Source organism: Dermacentor albipictus, chromosome 2 (genome assembly GCF_038994185.2).
Source record: "Dermacentor albipictus isolate Rhodes 1998 colony chromosome 2, USDA_Dalb.pri_finalv2, whole genome shotgun sequence".
Lineage (NCBI taxonomy): Eukaryota > Metazoa > Arthropoda > Arachnida > Ixodida > Ixodidae > Dermacentor > Dermacentor albipictus.
In genome coordinates this window covers 155,282,654-155,298,708 of record NC_091822.1, presented here as the reverse complement: position 1 = coordinate 155,298,708, position 16,055 = coordinate 155,282,654, and the positions used below count along the sequence as shown (strand labels likewise).

The 16,055-nt window shown below is 43.2% G+C and overlaps 1 protein-coding gene across 1 annotated transcript in view; it reads left to right on the top strand.

Annotated features, from left to right (window-relative positions):
- The window catches only part of kz (putative ATP-dependent RNA helicase kurz), a 42,027-nt gene that overhangs the window by 165 nt on the left and 25,807 nt on the right, over positions 1-16,055 (top strand). The window contains exons 2-10 of the mRNA XM_065448567.1: positions 475-660; positions 1,241-1,341; positions 2,001-2,430; positions 3,930-4,078; positions 4,943-5,129; positions 6,900-7,013; positions 8,135-8,236; positions 14,100-14,180; positions 15,584-15,816. Coding sequence (XP_065304639.1) covers positions 475-660; positions 1,241-1,341; positions 2,001-2,430; positions 3,930-4,078; positions 4,943-5,129; positions 6,900-7,013; positions 8,135-8,236; positions 14,100-14,180; positions 15,584-15,816 — 1,583 coding nt within the window. The remainder of the gene's footprint in view (positions 1-474; positions 661-1,240; positions 1,342-2,000; positions 2,431-3,929; positions 4,079-4,942; positions 5,130-6,899; positions 7,014-8,134; positions 8,237-14,099; positions 14,181-15,583; positions 15,817-16,055) is intronic.

Genomic DNA, 16,055 nt, shown 5'->3' with positions numbered 1-16,055 from the left:
TTCCTCACGTGTGAGCGACGTCATGCCATATCGATAGTCAGACTTGCGTGCTCGATCTCTTCGGTGCTTGTCATGTTCTCTTAGCAAAGTCGCAAATACGTTGTCTGTTCATTCTTGGTATTGCCTCCTAAATGGTTTTGAACGACATGCGCAAGTCTGACTGACACAGAAACAATGTTCTCATTGGATCTTAATACAGAAGGACGAACAGGTTGATTGCTGTATTGTGGCGCTTACACATTGTTCAGCGTTATGCAAGAAGTGAGACTGTCAATACCTTTTTAACTTCAGCAGCTATTCTTCGCCATGAGAAATTTAGAGCACGCACTGTCGTTTAGGATTTTCTGAAGTGGCGTATGCATCTTGCCACGTATACCATGTGGCGCAGCAGGAACGCAAAACTAAACTAAGTTTCGTTCTTGCAACAAAACACTGTGAACTGAAATAGTGCATCGCATGTCACCTTGTCAACAGGTCGAAGTCGAACTAGATGTGAGGCAGGACAAGTACGACAGCAGCAATGCCTTGGTACTGCCTTCCAAGAAAGTTGAAAAGAAAGAAGCGAACAAAGTTCAAAATGCCAAGGTGGCCCCAAAGCTTTCCAAGAAGAAGAAGAAACTTCTTCAAAAGATTTTGGAAAAGAAAAACAAGAAGATCAATGTAAGTTTCCTCGATGACCTGATTACCCGCTGCTGCGATCTTGGCGCAAGCAAAATAAAGGGAGATTTTGATAATGAATTTCTGTTACAACCGCGTTGATTTTATTCACTTAGATTTGAACTACTGAGCTGGCAGTTAAGTCTCTTAGTGGAATGGCATGACATCTATTTTCCTGTGTTTCCATCGCATTAGCTAGAATGAAGTACGTGTACCATATTTCAAACCCATGTTGACCTTCAAAAGTGAATAATATTTGTAAAGGTGTTTGGAAGTTGTAATGCATGATATGTTAATGTAACAGTCCCTCCAGTGTACATTTTTCATGATTGATAAAGAATGTATCGCAGCCTTGTCCATTGTTATACAGCTGATTAACAGAGTATATATAGCGAGTATTCATTATTTTCAGTATTAAAGTTTTAGTGGCGGTAGGAATGGGTACTTTCCAGTAACAATCATGGCTATCAACACCAATTCAGAGGCATGCAAGTTATTCAGGCGCTCGTGATTTATGTAATTGTGTACGTAGAAATGTTACATCTAAAAAAACTTTTATTTGAACATTTATTGCTTGGGGCAGAGGGCTCACCTCTTGGAAGAGCTGCAGAAATCACAGGCCAGCCAGAAGGAGCTGTCTATGCTAATTTCCACATCTGCCATGCAGACAAAAGGCCTGAAACGGTAAGAGAATTTCCAGAGCCACGCTTTCTTGCAAATTGCATCGAATTGCCGGGCCAGTGAAATTACAAAAGGAGCGCTTATGTTTACTGTGCTGCTATATTACGCCAATGAGTGTAGCATTGAAAGGGTGGAGGCTCTGCGCAATTATTTTTTTTCCCCTCATGTTCATATTTCCAATACAGGTTCAGTGATTCGTTTTTAGTTGTCGATAAGTAGTCCTTGCTTTCATGCATTTCAATTAAAACCAGGCAGACATGGAAATTTCTTTATTATTATATTTTATTTGCTCTCTTTTATTTCACTTAGTTCCTGTTTCGTAGAACTCGCATTAGGGGGGGGTTTTTAGCACACTTGGATCTGAATTTTCCGATTGGATCTACTGGTTACACATCTTTCCCCCTGCTGCCTTTTAGGAGAACCTGTACGAGAGCTCCATTCTTGCCCGACTTTCTTGTTTCCTGTCTTGCTGCCACACAGCCCCAGTGATTCAACTTCTGAGGTCTTTTTACTTTTAACTTCACCTTGTTTGTCAGCAGACTTCATACTGAATTAATGGCCCCTATGAATTTGGCCATCCTTGCCTGCTGCCTTCTACAAGTGCATAGACAGTGGAGCGACTCCTGCCTCGATTGCGTGTTTCTTGTCTCATATTCAAACAGCCTCAGTGAGCTCACCACTGCGCCTCAGCCAGACGAGAAAAAGGGTTCAGCGAGAATAAGCAGTGTCAAAGGGAGCAGGCGAATGGCACCCAAGAGAGCCCGCATCCAGAGAGACGACGTCCTAGGTTTTGACTCGGAATCATCCGAATCTGAAGACAGCGTGGCAGACGATGACGAGCCGCCGCCCAGCAAAGAGGAGTCTAGTGAGAGCCAGACTGCTCTGGAAACGAAGGAGAATGGGAAAGATGAGGCTACTGAAAATCCAGAGAGCGATGCTGTAGCAGAAAGTGCAACCGAAAAGACAGTCGAAGATGCTCAGGCTGCCTCCGTAGCAACACCAGAGGAAAACAAACAGCAGCCTCCAGTGAAAACTGTTAGGCATTCTACACCTTCGGTGTTTATGCCTGTTCACAGGACTGAAGAAATTCAAGTAAGCCAACTTTCTTTCCTTAAAACAGGGTGCTTATTTTGTTCCAGGTCTGTTCTCTATGTCACCCAGATGTTCAATGGCGATAAAAGAAAGTGAAAACCCATCCAATCAGGTGAAGGTTACACAGCTTAATAAATGTGTTAAGATACAAGCAGATAAAAGGTTAACCAGTACATGATTTTCAAGGGCATCTACTTGCTCATATCACCCTCTCAACATCGTTGCAGAGGGCCTCGAATGCCATAGCATGTCTCATGCTATGATCTGCATGTGTGTTTGGAGACCATCAAAAATATTTTCGGTTACCTCTGACTTTCTAGTTACTAAAATCTCATAGTACCAAGAATTCTGCAGCCTAGTAGTTAAACCTCGATATAACGAACTTCAATATAATGAAATTCTCTATATAACAAAGTATTTAACATTTCATAACATTTTGTCCATAGACCATTATGTATTTAAAACCTCAATATAATGAAGTGTGTATGTGATTTCAATATAACGAATTTCACTGCCGCTGCTAAGGAATGCCAAGACAATAAATGGAAGCTTCCGTGGACGCAGATGGTCAAATAATTGAATTACAAACGGCTGATTGCAAACACACCTCTCAAATCGCGCACGGCGTGACAAAAGCGACTGCCGAAGTGGAGCCGCATCATGTTCCGATAAAGTCCAAGTGCGATAAGATCCTATCACATGCTCACTGTGAGCATGCATGGCTGTCTAGCCATTACCAAGCGATTGTTACAAGGAGCAAATACTTACCCCAAAAATGTTAATTGAATAAACCAGCACATCTGCTGAATTGATTAAAGGGACATTACAACAAAAAAAAGATATTAAGCCATATTAGTAATCTTTCTTAATGTCAGGAGACGATTGGTAAGCCAGAAAAGACCAAAACAATTAAAGACGCTGGTAATAACGCCGCATTGAAGTTCCTGCCGTATCTTGCCGTGACATGGATCTTGATGGCATCCGCTCGGGTTTAATTTATTTTTTATTGATGAAGATGGATTACATTGTACTTAAAGGAGCCATAGACCAAACTTGGCAAGTTTCGAGAACGTTTAGTGCTCCACAATGGCCCAAGTACAAAGGGGAAAAGAAAAATTGAAGCCTGTGACATCATACTGACATGCTGGCGTTAAGATTCTGGCACAAAATTTTAAAAATGGGACTTCGGTCTTCATTTTATAATCTAATAATCAACTAATTAGCGTGAAATTAGTGAAAGTAGCTTTTAAAAGATATGTTGTCTATCTAAACTGATTGAGTGTTTCTTTTTAGTGTCCTTAACTTAAGACAGTGCTGGCATTGCTTGCTCCAGCTAATGGCAGCCATCAAGGCAATTTGACACCTGCTTCTTGGTTTTGCTCAGTATTCACGAGGTGACGCCAAAATAAATTGTGATTTATGTTATAAAAGTATGGCTACGGGTCCTTTGCTTATGGTTGTTGCTGGCTATGCTGCATTCGAATTGCACTCTTTTGCAGAAAGCTCGGCACCAGCTTCCAATTCTGGCGGAAGAACAAAGAATAATGGAAGCCATAGCAGAACATGATGTCGTGGTGATTTGTGGCCAAACTGGATCAGGAAAGACAACGCAGGTGCCCCAGTTTCTTTACGAAGCTGGATACACCAGGTATGCTGATTGCTGTCAACCCACAATATTGCTTCACGGCATCTATAAAATACTCCTCAGTTAAGACTGCAGAGAGTCAGTAGTAGTTCATGCCTCACAATTAAAAAAATGAACTATTGTTACCAGCTGCATAGATACATGGTGATACACAGCTGCGAACCTTTTGAGGAGGCTGACGTCTGAAATTGAAAAACCTCTTCCTCTTTTGTTATTCTTTTCTGTGACGCTGAAAAGCTTCTAAATGAATGAGAAGGAGAAACAAGTGGTCCAATTTTTGTTAGGCACAATCAAAGAAAACCATCAGATAATGAAATGGAACCTAAGAAAGCATAGGGTAAATTACTTGTGTTAATTGAAATGTAGATATGATAAAGGGAAATGAAAGTGGCTGAAAAAAAAAATGACATGACGCAGGTGGGATATGAACCCACATTGTAGCACTACGTGTGCAGTGCTCTATCCAATTGAGCTACCACGGCGCCGTCTTCCCATCCACTTTTTTGGTTATTATATGGGAACTAGATCAAGCCCTGGGAGTGTTAACCGGGCCTCTCCGTTCCCCTTCTTCTCATTCATTACATTGCAAAGGTCTTTACTCTGACTCATTGCATAGAAAGGACTTGGCATGCCCCCTTGCCACCCATGTCCTGTCCACCTCCCGAATTTTCTGTACACCAGGATACCTGGCATTATATGGCACGTCAAAACACCTACTTGCCTTCGCGTCCCAAGCCAATTGCCCTCCTCCCACACCAACTCCTTCCCACTTAAAAACATACATGGCTGCACCACTGCGCCTTCACAGGCTGTAGTCGAACAAATGTGCAGCATCTTGACTAAAGTTTTCTGCCTACTGCCTTGCAGGGAAAAAATGGTGGGCATTACTGAGCCTAGACGAGTGGCTGCCGTGTCCATGTCAAAGCGAGTTGCCGAGGAGATGAGCCTTTCCTCTTCGGAGGTCTCATACCAAATTCGCTTTGAAGGAAATGTCACAGGTGACACCAAGATCAAGTTCATGACAGATGGTGTCCTTCTGAAAGAGATTCAAAATGTAAGTGCACTCAGCATCATTTCAGAGTTCTGCTTGCAGCTGGCCATTACAGATGTGCTGTGCAAAGTGCCCATACTGTCAACAGACTTGTCATGGTAGCAGCCCAGCTTGGTTCTGTGTTCCAGATAAAACACGCCACTCCTTTTGTCTGTTGGTAGTACTAAATATCCCTTACTGTAAAGGTGTTTATTAGTCACCGGTATTTGCTGCCAACCGTTAGAGCAGGGCATGGACTGCCAGCATGACCGACGTTCCCCGAGCAAAAGTGCTGAAGAGATTGACCCATTAGAAAGCGCTGGAGAGGATGGCCCACTGTAGTACCCCTCTTCTTCGCTACACTTACTGTTATTTTCCCACTACCAGTTTGTATAATGCTTTCTTCTTTGATGTGGGTTGCTCATTACAACAGTAATATCATTTTAAAGCAGAATAGGAGTGTTATGCTGTTAGCAATGGCACATGAACAGGGCTAACAAGGTGTGCTACTTAGGAGCATTGCGGTGGGAGGCACTACTGAAGGGTAGGTTTATGTTAAGTAGGTGATACTGAATTACCTAGAAGTGTTCCAGTATCTAACTTGGTGTTCTCTCATTGGACCATTGGGGTCACATCATACTGATTAAACCAGTTCTTGTTAGATCAACGAAGTTAAGCATCATTACTCTTTTCTGTACTTGGGAGGAGAAATGTCTAGTGGCTGATCTTCCCTGCTTCCATAGATGGTTCAGGTGCCCATAGATTTTTTTTTAGTTCTCAAAAAAAAAAATACCGAACCTGCGATCAGGTGGTACCGTATATACTCGTGTAAGACCTGCACTTTTTTCCTTATGCAATCTTGGGCTATTGCGGTCAGATTTTACTGTCCGTGCATAGTACCCTCCCCCCCCACCCCCTTTCAATAAAGAGCTAACGCTGTTATTTTCATAACACCCATATGTGATCATGCAAGCATGCCAAGCACCTGGTGCCTACCTATAGTCATCACTACTGTCGCTTTCACCGCTGCCCAGATTCGGTTCGGTAGCACACTCATGGATACAGTCATCCTCAGTGTCCTCCATGATGTTAGATATGACTGCAACTTAAAAGCTTTTCACAGCGATCCTCTAAGACCGTGCACACCATGCACTCAGATTCCAAGAGCATGCACTGAAGCTGTGACGTTCTCTTCAGTCTTAAAATTCTTCTTATTCCCTCTCTCTCTTGTTGTTGTCTGCCAAGTTGGAGGTGCAGCACTTACGGGAGTTTGGCCCTTAGTGGAGTAGATACGGTAGTATTTGTTTAGATAACAGGTCTCGGGGCTGAGCACTTTAAGTCCTTTTTTTTTTTTTAAGGATAAATATATTGTGAGCATAAACATCGTTTGGTGTTTTTAAATGCAGAGTACCAGAAGTAGTACACCAAATTTGGTGCTTGTGTTTTGTATCTGCATCACTGCAGAACTTGGGACTTTTCTTTCTTGTGTCTATTGCCTACACGAGTCCTTGGGACTCGTGTAGGCAATATTTATTTGTAATATGTTCTCTCACCAACGTAACGTTGATCACAGCTCTGGTAATACAGTATGGTGTGCTAGTCAGGTATTAGTCTGTCATTAAAAAAGACAGCTAGTTGAATTTTACGCAGAAAGAAGGAAAATGTGAGACACAGGGAGATGTTAACGACTGGGCTGCGTATGTTTTTGTCTTGTCTCTGTTCTCAGTATTTAGTGCTATTGCCTCATCAATTCTACCATTTACTCTTTCTCTCTCTCTCTTATTGATGTGCCAGAACTTTCTTCTCACTGGCTACTCTGTAATAATAATTGACGAAGCTCATGAGCGAAGCATCTACTCCGACATCCTGATTGGCCTTCTGTCAAGAATTGTGCCGCTGCGACGACGGGTAAGTTGTTTTGCACCATAGCCTTAACTGATGTTATATGACTTATCTGTGTAGATGCATATCATAGGATTATTTGTTCTACATTGCACTGTTGAAACCACAAAAGCATTAAGAAGCAAATGCATAACCATATTTCGGAGATCCGATTCTTTTTATAATGAACATGAGTGCTACTCAGAGGACTATGTACTATGTTTTTATATGTATGTGTTTTTATTGGTGTTGCACTTTACCGGCAAAGGTAATCACAGCTGCATCCTCTCTAACACTCGTGAATAATCTTTTTTCTGCAGTTTGTGTATGTTGAAATGGTGTACAAAAAGTCGCATTATTATTTGTTTGTACATACGTATGGCAGCTCTTGTATCAAAAGTTATGTTGTCTGGTTAACACTATTTTTAATTTATATAACTGGATCTGAGAGCAAAAGCTTAAGGGTTGTGGGAACCATAACAACAACCAAAATATTTCATATTTGTGAATTAAGCATGGGTTGTATGACCATGTTGCAAAATGAAAGAAGAATGAGAGACTTTGAGTAGACTACGAACATTTGTGCCCTCTTATACCGATACATTCTGTGTATTTAAATTGGCAAAATAATCTCTATTTCTGTTCATTCTGCTGTATAAAGTTGGTTGCTAAAAGAAAAAAATCAAGGCCGAACTTCCATGTATGTTGTTTTTAATTCTGAGCCAAAAGCCCAGTGCCACTAAGTCAACCTTACGTCATAGATTTCAAAGCATTTTTCTCATGTTTGGGCCATGGCTACGTAATAAAAGTTCTCAACGCTTGCTAGGTTCAGTCTCTGACTCTTTTAGCACACATTCTTGTCCTCCTTTAGTGTTAAAGAATTCACTAATCCCAAGGAGATGCTATTAAAATCCATGACAGCATGTTGAGCTATTGGGGCAACTGCAAAGCAGCATCCCCACCAGTCTTTCGCCCTTACGTATTTTCTAGCTGATCAAGCTTCCTGTCATGGTAAGAGTTGCTTTTTTGGCGTTGCAGAAGTGTAATTTAATAATAACACCTCAGCTTACTTTCATCTTTAGTGTGTTGTACCTAAAGTGCCACAGAAGATAAAGCTTGTGCTATTGCATTCCCTTCATTCAATGCAGAAAGGAAGCCCACTGAAACTCATCATTATGTCGGCAACACTCAGGGTGGAAGACTTCACACAAAACACTCACCTCTTCAAGAAGCCCCCGCCTGTCATCAAGGTGCATCTAGCTTTTGCCATCAACTTCTGTATTGAAATTTGGGCAAGCAGAATGGACTGGTTTCCACCTGCTAGCCATGAAAGTGGGGTCGAGTGCTGTTTGCATGAACTTTTGTGTCATATGTGTTGTATGTCATAGTCATATTAAGCCAGCAGACAGTGATGCAAAAGAAAGCCTAGAGGAAGCTAAATATTTTTATTAGTTCTCTTTTCTTTTTGCTTCTTTAATTAAAATGTACCATATTTTTTACATTTGTAACCCGCACCTCCAATTGCAACTGCCCGAGAAAAATAAGAAAAAAATATATGCAGATCGCACGCGCTGTGGGAATCGATGTAAGCGAAGCTTTCCATGTTGGATGCTTTGATTGATAATAATTAGCGGTGATGTTGACGGCTAAAGCTTAGTTTCTTCAGCATTTAGGCTAACACGAGAGTGGTGAGTTGATGTTAAACGTTACCTTGCCTGCACGACTGCTGTTTGGCTGCATAGTATGCAGAACACACAGGGAGAGGGGATTGCTTGAGGCATTGTTGTGTGCCATACTTTATAACGTCTGAGAGGTATGAGTGTTGTCATCGCCTCACATGGTGCATCGCATCATGGCATAAGTATGAAACTTGAATTCAATTATGGGGCTGCATGTGCCAAAAGCACAATCGGATCATGAGGCACGTTGTAGTGGCAGACTCCGGATTAATTTTGACGCTGTGGTGTTCTTTAACGTGTCCCAAATCCAAGTGCATATGCGTTTCCTATTTCGCCCCCGTCGAAATGCGGCTGTCGTGATTGGGATCAAATCCACGACCTCTAGCAATGCCATAGCCGCAAAGCTAATACGGCGGGCACAGAAGTGTTGATTTGACGGTTGACCGCTTCTGTAGTGTCTCCTGCACCCTGCGGTGTGCTTTAATTAATGCGGCTCTGGTTCTGCACGCCCCGCGTAAGTTTCTCACTTGACATACTTGCATGGCAGTTATTTTTCAGAAATAGCAGCCACGTACTGTAGCGTACCTTGAACTTAAGCTTATCCTGTTTCCCTGCAACCACTGTCGTATAGTAGTGGGATTTCCTTGCCTTCTCACGTCACCTCCTCCCTCTCTTATATGGAACCTGCCTCTTCTCCTCCCTCTCCTTATTCTCCTCTCTACAGTTCTATCAATATGAGCACAGCTCATATTGATTCGACTTCTAGTTCACTGGTGCTGCATGCACTATTGCTATTGCCATGTGCACTTCACTAGCTACTAAACACAAAGCAGCAACCTGTAAAGAGGTGAATGAGCGACCATAAAAGCGGAGAGAAGGGCGCTTCAAGGGAGGGTGGGGTTCCCCTGGAGATAATGAAACTTACAAAACATTGAATGACAAGAAAGCATGCCTTTAAATTTGGCGTCACAGCAGCGTGGCATGCGCTAACATGAAGCCACATTTAAAGGTGAAATTTGCGTATGACTCGCACCCTGACTTTACTGTTAAATCTTTTATGTTTGGTGAGGGTTATACGTGCAAAAATACAGTATGAATAAATAAGGATGATGGTTACATTTGCAATAAGCTTCATGTTCCTGATAAAGGAGAAGAAAAATGGAAGAGGTAGAGAAGACAACCGGTGCGGGTTGAGCCCACCAACCTCTTCATGAAGCTTGTGATGCCCTACCAGTTGAGCTACAGCGGCAGTTGTCACTCCACTACTCTGTTGTGTGGGATTAGATTAGATTATGGTGCTCTACACGCCGAAACCACTATCTGATTATGAGGCACGCCGTAGTGGAGGACTTCAGAAATTTGGACCACCTGGGGTTCTTTAACCTGCACCTAAATCGAATTACACGAGTGTTTTTGCATTTTGCGCACAACAAAATGCAGCCACTGTGGCTGGGGTTCGATCCTGTGACCTCGTGATTAGCAGCCTAACATCATTAGCGGCAAAATTTGAAGTGGTGCCCTCTCGCAAGTGACGTCACAGCCAGGATGGCGCTCGCTTTGGCTCGCTCGGCTGCCACGCGCGCTCGTTCCCTTTGTGTATGCTTGGAGTACGGGTGGCTCAAGCCGTACTTATTGAAGGATATGTCAGGTTCTTTCTGCTGCCATGCCTGAACCACAGTTCCTCCTTCAAAAGCACCTGAGTCGAGGAAATTTGTGGCTTGGATATCACAAGCTACCGTATTTACACGATTGTAAGTCGACTCGAATGTAAGTCGACCCCCCCATATCGCTTGACCGAAAAAAAGAAAAAAAAATAAGAGAGCATACCCGAGGGCGCATTCGATAACGAAAATTTATTAGTAGCTGACATGGTCACTCGACTACTCGTCTTCACTAGTGCTGCCATCGTCATCATTGCTGCGGTCCCACAGCGCGTCGTGGTCCAGCGAAATTTCAAATTTGGCAAACGACCGCACCAGGACATCTTGCAGAACAGCAGCCCAAGCCAAATGCACCCAACCACACGCAGCCATCACGGAGGCTCTTTTGACAGGTCCGGTTGGCGTAATTTCGCAGTCTTCTGCCGCCAGCTACTCGTTGTACTCACGGCAGAGCAGAACCTTAAAATTAAGGCGAAGGTCCGGGCTTGTTTCATGATCACGTCGCACTTCAATGGCAGGGACCGATCACGCATTTCAGCGACGTACGCCGCAAGCTTAGCGTACAGCTCCGGAAAGCGCCCAGACTTCGGCACGTGGGAAATTTGTCACTTGCCGTCACACGGTGAAAATTTCGCTTCACTGCAGTCGCCACTCTCGCACCACCCGTTTAGAAACATCGAAATTGCGGCCCGCTGCGCAGTGATTTGTTTCTTCGGCGTAAAGGATGGCAGCCCCCTTGAACGCTGCTGTGAACGAGTGCCGAACAATTAGTGGGCCTGCAGCACTCATGACGACTGGGGAAGCATAGATGTCGCACGTAGCCGGCAGTCAAGTGGAACGCGTCTAGCCTTTATAAACAGAGAAAGAGAAACCCGCGAGCAGTGTCTGCTCTTCTATGAACTACCGATACTCCCCGCAAGCGCCGCCGTTGTGAGGGTGCTGCCGCAAATGGGAACAGCGGCGCTAGATACGGGTAGGGCCATAGAGCAAACATAAAATTGTAACTACGTTGTAGCTCTTGCTTGTATCACTTTTTTTGGCGGGGCCATGTTTTGGTTTCGATTGTAAGTCGACCCCCCAACTTCAGACTTTCAAATATTAAAAAAGGGGTCGACTTACAATCGTGTAAATACGGTATGTAGCGTAGAAGGGGCCTACTGGTTTTGCAATGCATATATACACTGTGTCTGTCCATGAATTTTGCATAAAGAGAATGTGTGCAAATTCAACACACAATGTTTTATGATCCTTCGTTAAACACTTAACATTTCTTTAGTACTTTGATATGAGAGACATTGCATTTTACATGGGAGAAAAATTCTGGTATTTGGTGTCAACATGTTATTCGTGTTAGAAATCTGACACTGCCCAGCGAAGCTGTTATCATGATTCTTATTACTCTGGTGAGTTGTTCTAGTCAAATATGGCCACTTTATTAATGCGCAAAAGAAAGAGTTAGGTGCGCATTTCATAGGAAAAAGTTTGCTGCTACTTTCACCGCTCTCTGAAACAGGCCCCCATAAAACAAATTACTCATGGCTGCTAACACAACGGCTTGTCATGTAGAGTACTTACATAGTAGTTACAAATTCACAAATGCCATAGTAGCAATCACCTGAAAGAAAAGTTTTGTGGTTAAGATCGAGAGCCAATCAATTGTAAGCGATGAAATGTTTGATGGTGGCCCCCAGTAGTCTTTATCGACAATATGGCACACCTCTCACGCAACAGTAGCAATGGACTATTGTTATAGCGAGGCCCACATGGTTCGCGAAACCCATCAGTTCACTACAACTTTGAATTGAAACCATGAAGCAGTTCTTCTCAGCGCAAATTGCAATACCTAACTGTTTCGAGGTACACAGCGCAGCTTAGGCTGCCTAGAAAAGGAAAATTCAAGCACCTCCTGCCTCACCATGTCTCGATCCAGCGTTGTTTAATTATACATACGGAGAGCTAGTTGCTTTGTCGGTACATAAAAGAGAACCTCACAAACCTTCCTAAAGAAGACACCACAAGCATTACGTGTTTAAATTGATTTGACCCTCCACTGGGGAAATATATCTTCAATATTCAAGTGAGTTGAATATGTCCCATACTACTAATGATTGATGCTTCAGCTTCTTTCTGGCTGCAGCCACACGGTCCAAAAGGCATATTTAACTAAAAATTTGGGCCGAGCAGCCTGTGTCAGTTCGCCAAACAGATTTGTCATTTGTATTTTTCAAGCAACAAGCACCGGTAAATTGCTCAAGTGAGTTGAATGTGTAGCACGGAAAAGGGGATATATATTGGTGCATTCCTCTTCGAATTCTGCAAACAGCTGTAAACTTCAATTAGCTTTACTTCAAATTACCACCTCTTAAAGTAAACACATGAACCACGTAATTTTGAGAAGCAGTTAAAGAAGCAGGTGGGCTTGGTAGAGTCTAAACTGCAGTGTTATATCCTCGTGTCACTGCCGAGCATTTCTGTGAAGAAATGCAAAAATTCGATAGCATACCATAAATTACTCGTCGTGAACAAACCTGTCTTAGCGGATTAAAATCAAGGTAACTGTGTAGAAGTCAAATATAGCCAGCATTTGTGACATGCTTGTTGCGCCACGGCAGGTATGGTATCATAACTGGATTCTTATATGTTTTGTTTTTGCGGTTGTCGAACCACGCATGAAAAAACTGCAGTAGGCTGGTCTCCGCTCCTTTGGCTGGCGCTGTAGTGTTGCCTTTGAGAACTGCATTGTCGTCTAAGAAATAAGCTCTTTGAATAAATTTTCGCGAACGGAGACGTTTTAAAAATATATTTTAGACGACTACCCCAAGTATAGAAGTAGAGGAAACGAGGCCGAACGAACGAAAACACTGCAGAAGGCGCTCAGACACTGCCCGAACTGCATCAGACGACATGCACGAGTCCATCCCTTGACATCACGCGAGCGACTCTCGCAGTGCCCCTCTAGTTTGTTCTCGAGGCTAAAGCCACTAAGCAACCACGGCGGGCCTCTCGTGTGTAGTGCAGGCTTTGTGCAAGGCAGGATCTGTGCAGGCAGTGTCGGGATAGGCTTTGCAAGAGTAGGAACTGGTAAAGACTAGTTCACAAAGCGTGGAGCGAATGAAAAGGACCTATCCTTTCACCAGGAGGAGTCGCATAGTATGTCATCCGAGGGGCAGGCAACTGACCAATATTGCCATAGCATGTATGGGCTATTTTGAATGAAGGCTGCTGGTGCCCACTTCACAGGCTGTTATTTGAAGGGCGTTTCATCTGTGCAGCCATATTGTGCAGTGTTGCAGCTAGTGTGCAAAAAGCAAAGCCTTACCAGCTTGTTCAGCATTGCAGGAGCTTGGGATCTAGGTACCATGGCAAGCTGTAGTGAAGAATACCTTCAAAGACAGCACAACCTTTCTGAAATGACAGCATTCACAAACTGAAATAAAAAAATTGCAGCTTTTCACAAGCCAAATTGTTTTAAAAAACATATTTTGCTGATTTTGTGGCTAGCCATCATAAGAGCAGTAATGAACACTGTATCATGTCCATGCTCACTTGTCTGCCACTTCAACACTTACCGTAGGGCTTGTTCTGTCTCGTGACATAAACAGTATTAAGTAAGCTTAGGTGACAGCACAGGAAAAACATTTTGTGCCCTTCTTTGCTTGACTGAACAGTGCTTGTAATGTATTGACTACCTGCCTGTATTAAATGTTATGTTAGCTATCAAATATATAAGGTTGTGAATAAATGCCGACCTAAAACATATTGTTCATTTGCAGGTGGACTCCAGGCAGCACCCCGTAACTATCCACTTCAACAAGCGGACACCCGACGACTACATGCATGAAGCATACCGCAAGGTAAATGCCTCCAGCTGAGATTGTCCAATCGAGTCATGTTGCTTGAATTTTTCGAGATTAATAAATCATTTCTGGCTTTGTACATGATAGTGGCACAGTGTATTTTGTATACTAATAGAAATTCTCATTAATTGTGCTGCATGGCAGAAATTTGCTTACTGCTAATGTACATTTCGATGCGTGTGATCATTAATTGTTTATGTCATTGTCTTTGTTACATGAAAGTTGTTACTGCGCCATTAAGTTTTGCATATTGTTACCTTGTGGATTGGGGGGGGGGAGTTTGAATCGCTGTAACCTGTAACATGCATCACACTTTTGCTTCCGTTGGGTACTTTATCTTTTAATAATCTGTTATCAATGGTGGCTTTGAGATAAAGATGAAGGTGATGTGGTCATTCAAACTATTAACAACTTTAAATGAGTCGATGAACTGTTGGTAAATATACAGTGGGAGAAACAAGCGCAGTAAGCAAGATATTTTTCTTTGTTTGTGTGTTTAGATTTTTATGCGACAGGTTTTGTTTGTTAAGAAGATTTCATGTAATGTTGAATTCCAATGGCGGAGTCGGAGCAGCCGACGGACTCCGCGAGCGAGCACTCGACTCTGGCATCGAGCAACGCCTCCAAATCCACGAGTGGAACACAACCTGCGCTGCTGGAGCAAGGCGGAAGCGGAACTTCTATCTCCGAGTTACCCAGGATGCCTTGCGTGTTGTCATTTCCTTCCCCTGTTTGCTCCCAGCACTGCCGCACTGGTCACTTGTCTCTTCAGCGCCCTTCACCTGTTGTTTTTTAAAAGTGCGGAATGGATATCTCGCCAAGCGTGCAGCAGCTTTTGCTTTCTCGCGAGTCATGACTGGTGGCGCCTCCCAGCAGACAAACGTAGTAAAGGAAATACGTCACGCAGAGTTCCGGTTCACTCCGCCGATTTTGGCGGAGCATCTTTTTCTGCTCCACGGAGTGACTCCCGCTCGGAATCGCCTCTGACTCTCTCATTGGAACACCTTACTCCCGCCCTCACTCTGTCATTGGAAGAAACTTGCTCCGAAACGAGCAGAAAAACTTGCTCCGACTCTGCCATTGAAATTCAACATAAGAAAGACAACTATATAATAAACAATGTATATTTAAAGATCACTCAAAAATCTTGAAACGTCTAATGCACCAAGATGACTTTTCTTTCTTGAAAGACTCCTCCGACAGGTCACTCCAAAGATCAGATTCTTCACTTACACCACGTCCGAAAAAATAAAATTCTTTTTGCGAGAAATTTAACCCGCGTAATGATCGCACCCCTGAATTTGCTACTTTTCTTTTTTTGACAGAAAAGTGCAATCATTATGCGAGTAAATATGGTATTATTTATTTATTATTATTATTTTTATTTTTTTATTTCGCAGGTGTGCAAGATTCACCAACAGTTGCCCGAAGGAGGCATCCTAGTCTTTGTCACGGGACAGCAAGAGGTCCTGACTTTATGCCGGAAACTAAAGAAACGGTTTCCTGAAAATTCCAGGTTTCACGGTCAGGACCAGGGAGATCCAAACCAAGGTTCCAGCGAGGATAAAGAAGCCAGAGGCATTGAAGCTCCTCCAACAGCTGAGGCAAAGACCAAGGGTGTCAATTTGGACGAGTGAGTGTCCACATGTTGTAATCGAAGTCAGATCAGCTGTTCTATTGCCCTGATGTTTCAAGGCATACCGAGATGTCATTTAAAGGGCCTCTCACCCAGGCTGTGCAGGAAATTTCGCTTGTACACGTTATGTTGCAAGGCGCTACCCCAGGAGTGTTCTGTGGTGTGAAGCTAATGAGCTAGAAGCATATTGACACGTCTACTTATATTTATCGGGCGACCACGTTTCGCCACCTAAC